Below are 18011 nucleotides of genomic sequence, written 5' to 3' on the forward strand. Positions count from 1 at the left end.
TGGCATGGGTCGTTTCAATTGTCAAAGAAAGATCAGTCGGCGACGCTATCCACCTCTGACTACGATGGAATCCAGAACAATTTCCTCTAGCTCCGGCTTAGGTTCTGGCTCATGTTCTGGCTCTGGTTCCGGCTCTCGCTTTGGCTCTGGTTCCTGTTTCGGTGCGAGCTTCGGAGAGGGAGCTTTTTTTCGGAAGAAGCTCTTCATGAACTCCTGCTGTCTGGGCAGGTCCTTTTTCTGCTTCTTCTCCTGGCCGGGCACGTCAAAGATGCTCTTGGCACGCTTGCGGCGCGTGCGGACCGTGTGCGTGACGCGCTTCTGCACCCACTCGACGACCGACTTGGCCTCGGTGCGCGCGAGCTTCATGCCCGTGTCGTTTGTGCGGCGCCAGATCTCGTTGAGCCGGGCGGCGAGCTCGTCGACATCCGCGTTGAACTCGTCCTCGGCGTCGGTGTCGTCGTCGGGGGCAAAGGCGATGACGGAGCCGTCGTCGACGGCCATGTCGAGGATGAGGATGGCGGCGCGCAGCTCGGCGAACTCGGTGGCCGGGCCGACCTGGAACTCGGGCTGCGCGAGGCGGTCAATGATGGTCGGCAGCGTGACGACCTCTTCGGGGGCGCGGCGCGCGAGGGAGGCGTCGTGGAAGAGAAAGGTGACGGCGAGGCGCCGGCGGAGGTCGTGGGCGCGGGGTGGGCTGGTGGGGAGGCAGAGGAGGGCGTTGATGCGGATGCATTGGGAGGAGAAGTTGCTTTGCAGCAGGGCGCATGTGTCATGGCACTGTACATGTTAGACGGTTCCGTGTGTTGCGTGCGGTTGAGACTTACAAACGAGTCCCATTCTTCGGGTGGGATGGTCTTGATGATGGCTTTGAAGGTGTCTTCGAACTGGCTATCGATATCGACATTGGCAATGATGAGCCGGTCCATGGCCATTCGGAGTAATGATTGCAGCAAATATCTTCTGGTTTCCAGTGGCAACGCCGGCGATATGTCCTTGAGGAGCGTTAGGATGGCGAGAAGGGGAGCCCAGTCGCGGCCTTTATAAACGTCTTCACCAACCTTGGAGACGCTGATTTTACCACGCTCCAGAGACACATCGTCGACTCCTAGTCGTACCCAGATTGATTTCAAAAGATTTGGTGTAAACAGCGAGGCTATTTGATCGGGGCAAATGAGAATAAGATTGCACAGCTCTGTGCGAGCCACCGTCGACTTGGCCACGCAAATCTCCTCCAGGACCCAAAGAAATATAGGCTCCGGCATGCCTCCCTGGCTCCCGACCACATTGAACGGAACGCCGGATATGAGGTTCTGCTCGCGCACCCGCTGGTTCCCCTTGGTCAGCAGGCTCCACGGACTCTGCATCGCCTCCGGCGGCGGTTTCGTCGCGGCCGGCGCATCAAAGTCTGCCTGGAAGAAACAGTACCGCAGCTCCTGGTGGCCCGGGTCCGCCCTCTGGACCGCCCTCAGCACCTTTTGCGCATCTCTGCCCCTTTCGCTGCTAACAATGTCGGAGAGCACGCTTTGCGAGGCCGGGAGGGCGCCGCCCGTGCCTGGCGTGGATGGCGCGGTCCTCTCCCTCACAGCCTCTTGCGCGCGGAGCGAGCTCGCCTGCAGGGCCGTGTCGCGGCGCGCATCCTTGGCGAGCGCCTTGAGGTCGAAGCGGTGCTTGGGGATGATGGTGAGCGGCGACCTGTGCAGCGTGGTGGTGTGGGCGGCGCGTTTGGCCTGCGGCGTGGCGAGGAGCTGGTCGGCATGGCGCGGCGCGGCGCGGGGACGCGGCCCGCCGAGGAGCGTGGAGAGGTCCTCGAGCGAGTTGTCGGAGAAGCCGCTGTCGCTGCCCTCGTCGTCGGAGGCGGCGATTTCTTTGCCGCGGTTGGGGGGCGTCTGCGGCCTGCCAAGTGGTGATGAGGCCATGCGGTTGTTGCGAACAAGGTCCTGTGATGCTCTCCAGATGATGAAGCAGCGGGTTTGTGTGTGCGGCTCTGGGTCGGCAGAGGTGTCTCAATACTAGTCTATACGGCCGCAATTCCACATTGTGCAGATTTTATATACGAGGCGTGGCGTTGTATGTTGATTGTGATGAACAAAGTCGTTGGCCCACAGCCAGATCTGACCCCACTTGACCACCAAGAGGTTCCCGTTGTGCGATCTACCCGGGAGGGTTGTGACGACACGCAATATGATGGATGAGCATTCTTGTCTTTACTTGTACGGATCACGGTCGTTCTGTTGTCCTATATATGTTTTTTGCTTTGATTCCTTCTATCCAGGCATCTAGTCTAGGGGTCGTAACTCATATTGAGCCGGCCTAGTCGGTGTTGTTGCTGTTTTGCTGTTGTTCGTGTGACGAGTGATATCCGTCAACTAAGAGTAGCACACCACGAGCGTGCATGGTGCGCCTGTCCCTGCACACGGTTTAACAACACACCGCACAAACAGATGATAACAGTCACACACTGACGCGATAGCCGGACTCAATCATACATGACGAGTTTGAAACTGGGCCTTGCTCACAGCGTCATTGAATCCAGCGAGGCACTGTGTGAGGTGCACTGCGGAGCACGGCTGCCAAGAAAAGCTTAAAAGCCGCGGAGTTGGCAGTGCGACAATACTTGTGGCGGGACGGCTTCCGCGTAAAATGCCCAGATGAATTTAAGATTGGACCGTGGCGCAGCTTCTGAGGAGCGCTGGGGTCGTGAAATGGTCGTCGAGGTCCAGATTAAACAGCGCCTCGGCGAGCGAATACAGAGCGAAAATAAATCGTCACCCACTGCCACGCAATGTGAGTATCGGATGGCCAGCCAGCCCAACGGGACAGATACGTCTGAGCTTGTCTCAGAAGTCGGTACAGTGGGCACAGAGCTGGACGAGTCGGCGAGGCATTGGGAAGACGTGGGTCTGCGAGTACCAGCATGCAAAACTCGCCCTCGCTCTTTCGGGGGAAAAGACCCGCCCGCACAGCCGGATGGGCAACGATGGAGAATCTAACGTTAGTTAATAATTGCTACTGGTGCACGGGTTGAAGGCATTCATGCAGGCCGACTCCTTGCCTGGGTCCGGGGTCGCTGTGGCTTGCAGGAGGGGCGCAGCGCAGCCCAGGAAAGCTGGTTGTGTCTTGTTGGCGAGTCGCGACCGCAATGCTATGTAGAATGCATGGTGAATATCAAAGACAAGGTTGTGTTCTGCTACAAGAGCAGTGATGGCCTGCGCATCGAATGGCCTGGGGGGGTCGGCCATTGTCTTGGAGTGATGGTGCCAACGGGGACGGGCCGGAAGATAATAAGGTGGCACTGTGTGGCAAGCTTAATTGACAGGTTCCCGGAGCTGCTGGGCGAAACAACAACATGCCGGTAAAACGAAGAACGATAATAATGTACTGAGTACGGAGTATGCTGATGATTATCAAAATCAATGGAGAATGGGAATGGGACCCAACGATCAGCGCCGCAGGCTGCCAGGTCAGCCAGGTGAATTACCTGTCACGCGTGTGCCCGTGTACTGATAATAATGCACCGATAATGCGGACAACAGGCATGACGGAAGTGCGAGAGGCCGAGGGGCGTCGTGAATCGTTGCTAATTAGGTTGGAGACGGTCAAGGACGAGACGAGTCCGAGTCGAGGTAAATCCGAGGGAGCCACGCTGTGGTGAGGCTTGGTGTCCACAACACACTCAGGCAGACGGGTGACAGACTGAGGGCGCGGGGAGCGATGCGACATATTGGGCGCCAAATAAGCAAGCCTGGATCAATTGACTCTGCGCACGGGTAGACGTTCATCTTCTTTTGAAAGTCTCTGTGCGTGCGAAGCGCGACAGAGAATGAAATGGTCGGCGCGGCCATGCCAATGCTGTCTCAGCCCAGCGGCGAGGAACGTGAGCGGCAAGGCTGGCCTGGCGACAGAAGCCCCGGCAAAAGATTTTCCAGGGCGATTTTGGCATTCTTTTCAGTGCACGTAGGCAAGAAATGGTTGGCGCTGGGCCGTCGAGCAAGGGCCCGCCGTGGCCCGCCGATCCGTGTCGGGCTGGCATTTAGGAACTGGGCCGTTGAAACTCGACAGGACAGTGGTGTTTGAGCATAATTTGAAATGCTACCATCTCATCTGTGGTATTTGAAACCGATTTCTTTGCAGAAGATGCATTTCTGGATGAGTTGCCACATGAGATTGAGGACGTGCAGGTGGGAAAGCTACATAAAAGGAACAAAAATAAGACGGAAATGGAAAAGAAATAAAATAAAAATAAATAAGGGCCCCTAATAAATGTGTCCGGCGGGCAAGCAGCCCCTGGGTTCGGAGATGGGATCGGCAAGATGGCCGGACAGTACCAGTACATTGGTCGCTGCGTCACTGAGCCATGCTTGCTACAGATTCATCTACAAGTGTCAGTAAATTTAGGGTTGCAAAAACAAAGCTGCATCTGGAACCATGTTTTCTCATCACAAGGCTGAAGATGTTCGGTCAGCCCGCCTGGCCGCCTTGTCGACGTGGTCAGCAGCCTCGGAGTCTTTTGTTCGTATTAGTCTGGGCTCGGATACTTGGAAGTGCCCGTCGCGCCCGAGACTGCCGGTGTATTCACTTGACAGGAGGGAAGGGGAGGTACCTGAGCCCGGTTAACACCGCGACGAGGTACTTGTGGACGTTGACCCCGCTAGGCAACTCCGCCGTGGGCGCGGCGTGGCGCTGCGCTGCGCTACTGGGTACGCTGCAGAGGCTCAGGGGCTTGTTTTGGTTTTTTTTGCCAAGGACCTTGATATTTGCTTGGTAATGCCAGGGTCTTGGGCAGGGGACCAATGGAGGAAGATGCGAATGTGTTCATCCCGAGTGTTGCTGGATGGGAGAGCGGCAGCAAAACAGAGTGACGTGCTGTCGACAGGACGGGGTTTCTACTGATATACTAAAGATGTGAACGGTAATGATAAACCAACCATCTGGAAACGAAACAGAGTTTTGAGTTTGGCGGGAATGCATCAGAGACAAATGGCTGGTTCTTCGTATCATGGCGCGAGGCAGCGGGCAGACAAGACCATCGTCAGCGCATCGAGAAAGACTAATTTACCCAAGCAGCGGATTTCCACCAGGGCCCTGTTTGTCAGCGGGTCAGGATGTCTTTTTCCCTCTTCTTTTCTGGCACCGCTTCGTTTTCTTGCGAGGTTATACCAGACTCGGATGGTCCGGATGCCAGGGTCTTTGCTGTGGAAGCTGGCAGCGAGCTTATAGCGGACTTTAGTGAGCATCTTGCCCCGATTAAGCCCGGCCGTAGCGAATTACAGTGGGTGCGGCATAAACCCGCCACTGAAAAGCGCGCTGGCTTTCCAGTGGGAGAGTCGCGCTAGAGGGCGACCTGGCCAATGGGTGCTGCTGCACGCACGACGGGACCTGCAAGCCAGTCAGCCCAGCAGCCCAGTTGCCCAGCTAGCATTTTTTTTTTTGGCAGCCCAGCGCCCGCCCGCCCCAGCAGCCCAGCAGCACCACCCTGAACAGACTAACAGCACGCAAAGTGAGCACTGAGCAGTGAGCACCCACTCAAGCCACTCCTCCTGGAACCCCCATCCCCCCCAAGCCGCCAGCCCGCCAGCCCGCCTGCACCACCCAAATCTCGCTATGCTGGCCTCTCTCGCTCGCCAAATGCTTACCTGAGCCTTCCTCTTTCTCTCCCCGTTGTCCAGCTCGCCTCTACATCCGCTCGCTCCGTCGTTTGCCTCCGATCGACTCGGCCCCTTCATCTCGCTTCTTTCTTTTCCTCCTCGCAGCAGCCGAAACGGCTTCCCCTCTGTGCTCCTCTGTGAATTGCATTCTACACCGGTCGCGCTAGTCTTGCCGCTCCCTCTCCCTTAACTCGGCGCGTCTCGCTTCCTCCCCCATTCGACTGGCACCGTGTTCCAGGAGGCTCTGTCCAGGATACACACGCACCTCGAGAGAAGTTTATCCAAACAGCGAAGAAACCAAGAAAAGGCGACAACCGAGCCTGCTACCCGACTACGTTTTCCCGCTGCATCGGCTTAGACAACCTCGACTTGCCAAACGACACCCTGGGCTGGCCAAACCAAAGGGCCTAACCGGCGCATGTTCGCCCCTGCCCACGCACCATGCCCGATTCCTTAACCCCAGAGGCCGCTGCCAACGGCGCGGACCTCGACAAGGTTCAAACACAACGAGCTCGATGGGCTACGCGCAGAATGACAATCAAGAGCGGCAGCACCAAGCGCCGCTCCCTCCTCAATCGACACAACCGCAAAAAGTCGTCGGCTAGCGAAAAGAGTGTCGGCGCCCCTGGCGGCGACGGTGGCCACGGTCCCTTCTCCATTGGCGACGACAACGACGAGAACGATGCCGAAGCCTCCGAAGACGAGGTGGAAGAAGATCCCGACAAGCGTACCCTCTTCTTCAACCTGCCCCTGCCCGACGACATGCTCGACGACGAGGGAAACCCTTCCACCAGCTACGCCAGAAACAAGATCCGAACTGCCAAATATACCCCATTATCCTTTATACCCAAGAACATTTGGTTCCAGTTCCACAACGTCGCCAACATTTTCTTCCTCTTTGTCATTATCTTGGTTGTACGTATAACGACATCATCCCGTGCTTGGCCCCCTGCTCACGCATCTACAGATCTTCCCCATCTTTGGTAGTGTCAACCCTGGACTCAGCGCCGTTCCTCTAATCGTCATTATCTGCCTCACCGCCATCAAGGATGCCATTGAAGATTACCGACGAACAGTCACCGATATTGAGCTCAACAACGCACCTGTCCATCGTCTGATGAACTGGGACAATGTCAATGTCGAAGTCGGCGACGTCTCCACCTGGAGAAGAATAAAAAAGGCCACGTCCCGATTCTTTGGTGGCATTTGGTACGCCATTCAGAGCATGTGGTCCAAGCAGGCTAGGCAAAAGAGAATCGAGCGCAAAGCCAAGGCCAATGGAATAGAAGAGGAGGAACCCCGACCCTCGGTCGAGACGCAGCGGACGCGCATGTCTATTCGTCAGTCCATCAACTCTCACTTCGGACACAGAGAGTCCACCCACGAGGATATTCAGATGACCCCTGTGCCTTCTCCTTCGCCCACCGGCCACATCAAGATCCAGGAGCCGGCCAAGCCCGACAATGCACGCCTTGCCGCCATGCAGGATATGAAGACGGACATTATCAACTACAGACGCGCTCCAACAAATGCGCGTTTCAAAAAGGATGCCTGGAAAAACATCGTCGTCGGTGATTTCGTCCGTATCTACAACGACGACGAACTGCCCGCCGACGTCATCATCCTCGCCACGTCTGACCCTGACGGTGCATGCTACGTCGAAACCAAGAATCTGGACGGCGAGACCAACCTCAAGGTTCGCCAGGCCCTTCGATGCGGCCGCACTCTCAAGCACGCCCGCGACTGCGAACGATCCGAGTTTATCGTCGAAAGCGAAGCACCCCAGTCCAACCTCTACAAGTTCAACGGCGCCATCAGATGGAAGCAAAATATTCCCGGCTACGAGGACGACGAGCGCGAGGACATGACTGAGGCCATCACCATTGACAACCTGCTTCTCCGAGGCTGCAACCTGCGCAACACCGACTGGATTCTCGGCGTCGTCGTCTACACTGGCCACGACACCAAAATTATGATGAACACTGGCATGACTCCCTCCAAGCGTGCCAGAATCGCCCGAGAAATGAACTTCAACGTCGTCTGCAACTTTGGTATCCTCTTCATCATGTGCTTGGTGTCAGCCATTATCAATGGAGCCGCCTGGGCCAGAACCGACACGTCCAAAAACTTTTTCGATTTTGGATCCATCGGTGGCAGCCCCCCCGTCACCGGCTTCATCACGTTTTGGGCTGCTATCATCAACTTCCAAAATTTGGTACCCATCTCGCTTTACATTACTCTGGAGATTGTCCGTACACTACAAGCTGTTTTCATCTTCAGCGACGCCGAGATGTACTACGAACCAATCGACCAACCTTGCGTCCCCAAGACATGGAACATTTCCGATGATGTCGGCCAGATCGAATACATCTTCTCCGACAAGACTGGTACCCTAACGCAAAACGTCATGGAGTTCAAAAAGGCTACCATCAACGGACATCCATACGGCGAGGCTTACACCGAAGCGCAGGCGGGTATGCAAAAGCGCGCTGGCATTGACGTCTCTACTGAATCTGATCGCATCCGCGCCGAAATTGCCGAAGCCAAGGTCCAATCCATCGCCGGCCTGCGCAAGATCTACGACAACCCTTATTTCTACGATGACTCTCTCACCTTTGTGGCCCCTGATTTCGTCGCCGATCTGTCTGGCGAGTCTGGCAGCGCGCAAAAGGAAGCCAACGAGACCTTTATGCTTGCACTGGCTCTCTGCCACAGCGTCATCGCAGAAAAGGCGCCCGGTGATCCACCACGCATGTTGTTCAAGGCTCAGTCTCCCGATGAGGAAGCTCTTGTCGCCACCGCACGCGACATGGGTTTCACGGTTCTTGGAAGCTCTGGTGATGGCATTGATGTCAACATCATGGGCGAGGACCGTCACTACCCGATTCTCAATACCATCGAGTTCAACTCTACCCGCAAGCGAATGAGCTCGATTGTCAAGATGCCCGATGGCCGCATCGTTATCTTCTGCAAGGGTGCCGACTCGGTCATCTATTCTCGTCTCAGGAAGGGAGAGCAGCGTGAGCTCCGCCAAGAAACCGCCGAGCACTTGGAAATGTTTGCTCGTGAGGGTCTCCGCACGCTTTGCATCGCCATGAAGGAAATTACCGAGGAGGAATACCGGTCTTGGAAGAAGGAACACGACCTGGCTGCTTCGGCTCTGGAACACCGCGAAGAGAAGCTGGAGGCCGCAGCCGAGCTTATTGAACAGGACTTCCTACTTCTGGGTGGTACCGCTATCGAGGATCGCCTCCAGATTGGCGTCCCCGACACCATTGAGCTCCTCGGACAAGCTGGTATTAAACTCTGGGTCCTGACCGGCGACAAGGTTGAAACCGCCATCAACATTGGTTTCTCTTGCAACCTGCTCAACAACGACATGGAGCTCATTCATCTCAAGGTGGACGAGGAAGCTGACGACGACGTCTCCGACGACATGCTGCTAGACGAGCTGGAAAAGGAGCTGGATCAGCACCTCAACCACTTCGGCATGACGGGCAGCGACGAGGAACTCAAGGCCGCCAAGAAGAACCACGAGCCCCCTGGCCCCACGCATGGACTGGTCATTGACGGCTTTGCTCTCCGATGGGCTCTCCACGACCGACTCAAACAAAAGTTCCTGCTCCTCTGCAAGCAGTGCCGTTCGGTTCTCTGTTGCCGTGTCAGCCCCGCCCAAAAGGCTTCGGTTGTTGCCATGGTCAAGAATGGTCTCGACGTCATGACCCTCTCTATCGGTGACGGTGCCAACGACGTGGCCATGATCCAAGAGGCCGATGTCGGTGTCGGTATCGCTGGTCTGGAAGGCCGACAAGCCTCCATGTCTTCTGATTACGCCATTGGCCAATTCCGCTTCCTGCAGCGCCTGGTTCTCGTCCACGGACGCTGGTCCTACCGTCGTTTGGCTGAGAGTATCAGCAACTTTTTCTACAAGAACATGGTTTGGGTGTTTGGCTTGCTGTGGTTCCAAATCTACTGCGATTTCGACATTACCTATCTCTTCGAGTACAGCTACATCATCATGTTCAACCTGTTCTTCACCTCGGTCCCCGTCGGCGTCCTTGGTGTTCTCGACCAGGATGTTTCAGACAAGGTCTCGCTGGCTGTCCCTGAGCTCTACCGGACGGGTATCGAACGTCTGGAGTGGACGCAGAGAAAGTTCTGGCTCTACATGTTTGACGGTGTCTACCAGTCGGTCATGGCCTTTTACGTGCCCTACCTCATCTTTAGCAACTCCCGCCCTGTTACGTTCAACGGTCTCGCTGTCGATGACCGATACCGACTCGGTGCCTATGTCGCCCACCCTGCTGTGTTGACCATCAACGGCTACATCATGATCAACTCGTACAGATGGGACTGGCTTATGCTGCTGATTATCGCCATTAGTGACTTGTTTGTCTTTTTCTGGACCGGTGTCTACACTTCGTTTACGTCTTCATCTACGTTCTACAAGGCCGGCGCTGAGATTTACGGAGAGGCGTCCTTCTGGGCCTGTTTCTTCATCGTTCCCGTCCTCTGCCTGTTCCCTCGCTTTTCCATCAAAGCCCTGCAGAAAGTCTTTTACCCTTACGACGTTGACATTGTTCGCGAGCAAGTCTTTATGGGCAAGTTTGACTACCTGAAGGAGCCTAAAGAAAAGGATGATGGCAAGACGGACTCGAGGAGCCAAGGATCCCACGGCAGCTCCAAGAGGAGCTCGAGAAAGTCCAAGCACATGCAGTACGCCAGCGTCGACGAGGATCTGCGACCCATCTACCCGCCTTCCACGGTGACGCGAGAGACGTACAACGGGGCACACAGCCAGCAAGGAAGTGCCGACACGACGAATATGCAACGGTACTCGGTTGAGAACCCCATGCACCGCATCTCGACAGACCGCCCGCGACCCTCGTTTGACCGCATGCGCGCCTCGTACGACCGCACACGCGCCAGTTTCGAAGCCAGCAACGATTTTACTTCGGCTGCTCGCCTGTCGCGGATCGAGTCGTCACATTCGCGTGGGCATTCGCACTCGCACTCGGGCATGATTCGCAGCCGCCTTCGTGCCCTGTCGTCCTTGTCCAAGAAGTCGGACGCCTAGTGGCCGTCTGAGCGCCTCTCGTCCGGGCGCGACTCTTGACCCGAGACGTGCGTTTCGCTTGTACATAATCGATGATGCATAATGTCACCATTTCTTTACTATTTCGCCAGCGGAGCGGCGCCATCTTCACCAGCCTTGGCACCGGCACTGCTTGTTGACGACTTGCATGAGCCATTTACGGGCACCCTTGGGTACTACATCTTTACAACACTGGTTGGAATACAAACAAACGGAAGCGAGCCTGTGTACTTGCCGACACAAGTCTTCTTGGGAGGGATCTTTGCGGGTTGCCTTTACACATTCGTACTGGCGTTGTCTCCTTTTGCAGCTGATTTGCACTCCATCCTATTTTCGACATGCGCTTCTCATATATTTTTACACCCACATCACTTCCCTTTCCTTTAATTGCGAGCATCTTGGAATTTCTCACTGCATTTGACAAGTCTGCCACACCAATCACCACCCTTTCCTTATTACATCTGTTTTCTTTTTCTATACACCTCGAGTTCTTCTTTATTCGACTAGGCTGCCGTGAAGGATGGAGGACGTGAGCAGTCGCGGCGTTTTTTGTGATTTTCTCGGAGGGATGCCGTTTTTTTTTGTACGAGAGGAGGAAAGCAAAATCCGACTTGATTATTCCGCGTGCTTTGATTGACTTGTTTGGAACAAAAATTCGGGAGGCAGCGAGAAGAATAGCGACAGAGACGGATATCAAAATGTATATAGCATTATCCAACTCGAAGCGTTCAGAGGAGGAGCATTTTTGGAGACGCATGAGAATAGAGAAATATCTTGAACTGATTCCAAACGGAAGCGCGTGATGTCTAGTACTATCAATGGTGGCACGAGCGAGCGCATGCTTGATGACAATGTACGTAGTGGGCGAGGTACTTGCGCTCTTTTTCGACTCGCCAAGCAGTATTGATGTTTCCATGGAGAAAGTGCACCGGTAATCGATCCGCAATGGCAGCAGAAAGACCAGCTAGAGCCGTCTGCGTTCATTATGATGCAACTTTCGGACCGGATAGGGTTGCTTTGCCAGGACAATAAAGTCTTGAAGAAGCAGGGCTCTATCCTCGGCGTCCAGAAGATCTGGAATTCATTTTATGCTTACATGGCACAAGCAATGGTCATTTTAAACGAGCATATCCGCCGTCGTCACCCTGCACGGTTCACTCTGTACAGAGTACTCGATTTCATCGTTCTCGAGGTATGCTATCACTCCGCATATAATACGATCACATCCGAATCACGCTAGGTGATGTATGCACACGCTCATGCAGTCGCACTAGTTGGATTATTTGGACTCGCCATGGCGCGCTCATATGCGAGGTCTGATTGCCCTCGTTGACTTGTACGGTGGCCTCACATCCGTTCTGGGACGAGAGAATGAGTCTCCAATGCCTGGCATGAGGATTGCGCTCTGGTATGAGTACGCAGCGCGTTATTTCTTTCGGATCGTATTGCTGACCATCCATTTGGCGCTTTGCATTAGCATCGGCATCTCTTGCAATTCAACCAGTCCTACTACCGACCAGCTTTCTGGTATGGAGCATTGGACTGATGATGAATGCGTTCGAGTGTTTAACTCCCATATTGTCTTCTCTCTACCGTGTCCAACCACCTTGTTCCTTGCTATGCGTCACATCACGCATTTGAGAATTGCGGCTAGTGAGGCGCCGCATAGTTCCACACCTAACCTTATAGCGGCGGCAAAGAGTATTGCTCTTGAAATATGTACCTTTTCTCCCGAAAATTGGGTGCGAGACCCGCATGTACTCACTTCTAAAGCTGCCAAAGCCTACGCACGCGCCTTTAAGACTGCCATGATACTGTACGCTGTGCTCTCACTCCCAAAAAAGCTGGCACAGCCATTTATCGATGATCGGAGAGGGTCGCGTCATGCGCGTTTATACTATCGCAGCGCTCTATGGACCGCCATTTCCCACACGAATGATATACCGAGTCCGCGATCTACGATGGGGTGGCCGCTAGCTGTTCTCGGCGCGTCCTACTGGGATGGACCGGCACAAGACCAGGCAGTCATTTTACATGAGCTTGACGACATTCGATATGGCGTACCTGGTGTGACCAGCGCACCCGTAGCGCTGTCGCAGACGCTCTACATGTTTTGGCAATCGGGAAAAACAAGATGGGATGACTGCTTTACCAGGCCTATTAGTGTTCTGATGGCATAAAACTCGGATATTCGCTCCCAATCCCAGTGCCTAGACAAGTGGTCAAATGCACTAAGCAGCTGAGCTCGGAGTGTATGAACTGATCTTTTTAAGATAAGCAACGCTCTTCTACAATTATGTTCTACATTCGCTTATATAATTCTCGAGCATTAGCTTCTGTGATCATTCACTAGCAAGACGCGAAAGCGCCTGACAGTAGCTAAAATCAACGACACTTATCGTTTGACTCGCAAACCACTTCAAACATGAGCGACCGGCGCATCCCCAGGTCGACGCTATTCGTCCCGTTTCCCGAGTCAGGCTCTTTCTGAGTAAAAATCTTCGAATGAGTACCTCGGCCAGAGAAGAATCTGGAGCCGCTTCCAAAAGGAGGAAATGGGCGCCGTCATTCCACCCACTTCAACACCAAACCTATATTACTAGAACTGTGTTTTCTTATATAATTATAATTATCTTAACGTCAAATTATATACATATAATAATACCTTCTAAATATACTAAATAGGCCCTTTAAAATACTATTTAGGATATAATTAGCGGTATAAAACTCTATATTACTATATAGTAGTAAGAAGTACTATAATTAATAATATAGGAATAATTAAAGGGTAGAATATTATATAAAAAGGCTTTTAAGGTTATATAAAAGCTTCTATTAATATAAGAAAAGGATTTAAAAGGCTAGATATTAATTTAAGACACTCTAAATAACCTACTAACTTATAAGTAGATTTAATAGATAGTAGGTAAGTTAGCTAGAATTAATAATAATATAAAACTAGTTAGTAAGAACTAAATATAAGGTTTTATTTAAAGAAATTTAGAAATTAAGACCTTAAAAAGTAAAAGACTTAATTTCTAAAAGACTAATAGTATTTTATCTTATATTATATAGAGTTTCTTTAAACTTCTAATAATTAATACTATAAATAAGATACTTTTTAGTAACTAATATAATATAAATAAGACTAGGCTTATAATAAGCTAATAAAAGAATAACTTAGTACTAAGATTATTATAAAAAAGAATTACCTTAAAGAAATAGTCTAAAATATACTATTAGAGTATAATCTTTAAGTATATCTTAGTATTAAAAAAGAACCTTATTTTATTAGTCCTTTTTAATAGTAAAAATATTTAAAAATAATAGTTTCTTAAAGAACTAGGCCTATTTAAAGACTAGAAGTTTTAAGTAATAAACTAAGATTAGACTAATAATAAAATTATACTCTATTAGCTTTAAGTTATTTTTATTTTAAAAATAAAACTATTATTAGACTAATATTACTTTCTTATTATTAATAGTTATAAAAACTATTATATAATAGAATTTTTATATAAATATTATTATTATAATATATACTTTCTTTTCTTATTAGTTTATAGCTTATATATTCTTTAACTTTTAGATATAGTTATATTTAGTTTAATTAAAGCCTATTATTATAAAAGGTTTAATAAATAACCTACTAATAATAATTCTTTATCTATTAGAAAAAGGATTTTTCTTAAAAGCTATATTATTATTAAGGTAGTTAGTCTATTAAATTAAAATATCTATACTAGGTAGTAAAGGTCTAGATTATAGCTAATTAATATAGTAAAGTTATTAATAAGTAAGTTATTAGTTAATTTAGTTATAATAATACTAAAAATAATACCTTTAAGGCTAAAAATTATACTTATAGAAGCCCTATTAGAGGTTAAAGTACCCTCTAATAAATACCTACTATAATATCTTTTTACTAATAGTATAAACCCTTTAATAAGTTAATATACTATTAAGTTAATATAATAAAAGATTAAAAAGTAATTTAATACTTAAAGGGTTTAATTAGTTATTTTAAAGTAAAAGAATATAAAGTTTAAGATATTAATAAAACTATTAATATAAAAAAAAAAGAAGAAAATTAATCCTAATCTTAATTCTATCTTTATTAGAATTATAGATATTAAAAATATATATAGCTTATTTAAGAGGTAATTAATAAGACACTTATATAATATTTTAATAATTAAAGCTAAGAAATAATTATTTAGTTAATTCTATATCTACTAGTATATTTATTTTATTATTATAACTTAATTTAGATATATTATATAGCTTCTAGAAAGTGGTGTGTGAGATGTGTGTCGCGCCGAGATATGGGTAGGGCCAAGACGTGGGTGGCCGACGTTACAGTGCGCTGCTCTGAGATGACCGTCAGGTCGGAGGACGGTACCCGGCATTGGCATCGTGGATGTCTATGTGGGCGGCCATCCTCATATGGATATGCACCAGCAGCACCGGCCGTGGTAAGTTGTCAAGGAATCAGGAATTAGGTCTGCGACAGACTATTGGTAATTTGAAAATTTGATCTTGCAGTAATTATGCAAGAGATAAGATTGCTGTCGCAGGCAAGACACTTCCCGAAGGCACGTCCGCCATGAAGAACCAACCTATGTTGACAACATACAAGGATCGCACAGTCACAGTCAAGCTCAAAGACAACGGGATTATCCAGCGACACCGGACACGTCCGTCATCATGGACCAAACAGCAAGTCGAATCAGCAGTGCGCGCCAACGCCACCACCAAGTCGGTCACGGTGGTGGCGGCACACCTACTCAAGAGCGGCGACGTTCAGATTGTCACCAAGACAACGACGGAAACGAAGCAACTAACAGAAAATCATGGATGGATCAAAAGCCTGGGCGAAAATGCGGAACTCGTCGTTCCACTCGTCGACGCCGCCCCCGCATTGCTCGAAGTGTATGTAGACGATATGAACAACCCGAGAATCAGCATGCGGGACGGCACGCACGCTAGAGGCTTCACTGGCGTACGTGTCTGGGAGACCTCGGCAAAAGTGGACAATTATATGGTTCGTGGTCTGTAAAGCTGGACAATGGATATCATGTCTAAGCCATTAAATAGTTTCTAATCCCAAAACATGGTATATTAAGCGCTGACTGTGAAATGAAAATTGGAAACCCTGGAAAGAGAACTGCACGTGTAACGTCGGCCACCCACTTCTTGGCCCTACCCACCTCTTGGCCCAGTCAACCTAGCCACCTTAACACCTAACCTACCTTTTTAGAACTGTATTTTCTCGTGTAATTATTATTATCTTAACTTTAAATTTTCTATATATAATAATACCTCCTAAATATATTAAGTAGGCCCTTTAAAACGCTATTTAGAATATAGTTAGTAATATAATACTCTATATTATAGTAGAGTAATAAGGAATATTATAGTTAATAATATAAGTTTAACTTAAAGGTATAATATTATATAAAGACACTTTTAAAGTTATATAAAAGCTTCTATTAATATAAAAAAAGGATTTAATAAGCTAGATATTAATTTAAGATACTTTAAGTAACCTACTAACTTATAAGTAAGTCTAGTAGATAGTAGCTAAATTAGTTAAGTTTAATAGTAATATAGAACCTCTTAATAAGAACTAAATATAAGGTTTTATTTAAAGAAATCTAAAAATTAAGACCTTAAAAGGTAAAAGACTTAATTTTAAAAGGATTAATAGTACTTTAACTTATATTATATAAAGTTTCTTTAAGCTTCTAATAATTAGTACTATTAAAGAGATACTATCTAATAATTAATATAATATAGATAAGACTAAGCTTATAATAAGCTTCTAAAAGAATAGACTAATATTAAGGTTATTAAAGAAGAGAATTACCTTAAAGAAATAATCTAAGTTATACTATTAGAGTATAATTTTTAAGTATATCTTAATAATAGGTAAAAGTCTTACTCTATTAGTTCTTTTTAATAGTAAGAATATTTAAAAATAATAGTTTTTTAAAAAATTAGGCTTATTTTAAGACTAGAAGTTTAAAGTAATAAACTAAAGTTAAACTAATAATAAAATTATAATCTATTAGCTATAAGCTATCTTTATTTTAAAGATAAAACTAATAATAAGTTAGTATTACCTTCTTATTATTAATAGCTATAAAAGCTATTATATAATAGAATTTCTATATAAATATTATTACTATAATATATACCTTCTATTCCTACTAGCTTATAGTTTTTATATTCTTTAACCTCTTAATATAACTATATTTAGTTTAATTAAAGCCTTCTATTATAAAGAGCTTAGTAATTACTCTTATAATAATAATTCTATATCTATTAGAAAAAGGATTTTTCTTAAATATTATACTATTACTAAAGTATCTAGTTTATTAGATTTAAATATTTATATTAAGTAGTAAAAGTCTAGTTTATAACTAGTTATATTAGTAAAGCTATTAATAAGTAAGTTACTACTTAATCTAGTCTTAATAATACTAAAAATAATAACTTTAAAACTAAAATTAATACTTAATAAAGGCTTACTAAAAGTTAAAATACTATCTAATAGATACTAACTTTAATACCTTTTTTTAGATAGTATAAATCTAATAACTAGCTAATATACTATTAAGCTAATATAATATAAAATTAAAAAGTAATTTAATAGCTAATAAGCTTAGGTAGTCCTTTTAAACTAAAAAAATATAAAGTTTAAAGTATTAAATAAGATATTAATCTAAAAAAAATAAAAGAAAGTTAATACTAATCCTAATTCTATTTTTATTTAAATTATAGATATTAAAAATATATATAACTAACTTATAAGATAACTAATAGGGACTATAAGAGATATTCTAATAATTAAACTAAAAGAATAATTATTTAGTTAATTTTATATCTAATAGTATATATATTATACTATTTTAATTTTATTTAGACTTATTATATAGCTGTTAGAAAGTGGTGCGCGAGATGTATGTCGGGCCAAGAGGTGGGTAGGGCCAGGAAGTGGGTGGCCGACGTTACCAGTTATAACTGCAGTTGAGGTGGCACCGCCTCCGCAAGGCTACGTCTACAGCGTCAGCTTTCCGTTGGCAACGTTCTAAGGCTGTCAAAGCCTTAAACCCACCGTATTATATTAAATTAAATATATTATAGTTCTTATTCTGACCACATTACATAATGTATTAAAAATTGCACGCTGGTTGGTACCTGAAGATATCGACAGTTATATAAAGCGCCGTCACACCCTTCTTCAAGTAGAGTAGAATCAAATCAGA

At 47.3% G+C, this 18011-nt stretch overlaps 4 protein-coding genes across 4 annotated transcripts; 3 read left to right on the forward strand and 1 right to left on the reverse strand.

Annotated features, from left to right (window-relative positions):
• Positions 1 to 45: 45 nt before the first annotated feature.
• Positions 46 to 1916, reverse strand: LMH87_002325 (uncharacterized protein; the record flags this gene model as incomplete). The annotated part of the gene is made up of 3 exons (XM_056193760.1): positions 46 to 777; positions 825 to 992; positions 1059 to 1916. 3 exons carry the CDS (start codon positions 1914 to 1916, stop codon positions 46 to 48), a joined length of 1758 nt encoding a protein of 585 aa, XP_056050764.1.
• A 4170-nt stretch (positions 1917 to 6086) lies between these two features.
• On the forward strand, positions 6087 to 10722 carry LMH87_002326 (uncharacterized protein; the record flags this gene model as incomplete). Its single annotated transcript, XM_056193761.1, has 2 exons — positions 6087 to 6560; positions 6613 to 10722. 2 exons carry the CDS (start codon positions 6087 to 6089, stop codon positions 10720 to 10722), a joined length of 4584 nt encoding a protein of 1527 aa, XP_056050765.1.
• Positions 10723 to 11725: 1003 nt separating this feature from the next.
• On the forward strand, positions 11726 to 12920 carry LMH87_002327 (uncharacterized protein; the record flags this gene model as incomplete). The annotated part of the gene is made up of 3 exons (XM_056193762.1): positions 11726 to 11932; positions 12015 to 12148; positions 12218 to 12920. 3 exons carry the CDS (start codon positions 11726 to 11728, stop codon positions 12918 to 12920), a joined length of 1044 nt encoding a protein of 347 aa, XP_056050766.1.
• Positions 12921 to 15116: 2196 nt separating this feature from the next.
• Positions 15117 to 15799, forward strand: LMH87_002328 (uncharacterized protein; the record flags this gene model as incomplete). The annotated part of the gene is made up of 2 exons (XM_056193763.1): positions 15117 to 15215; positions 15380 to 15799. 2 exons carry the CDS (start codon positions 15117 to 15119, stop codon positions 15797 to 15799), a joined length of 519 nt encoding a protein of 172 aa, XP_056050767.1.
• Positions 15800 to 18011: the final 2212 nt, after the last annotated feature.

Source organism: Akanthomyces muscarius, chromosome 3, assembly GCF_028009165.1.
Source record: "Akanthomyces muscarius strain Ve6 chromosome 3, whole genome shotgun sequence".
NCBI lineage: Eukaryota > Fungi > Ascomycota > Sordariomycetes > Hypocreales > Cordycipitaceae > Akanthomyces > Akanthomyces muscarius.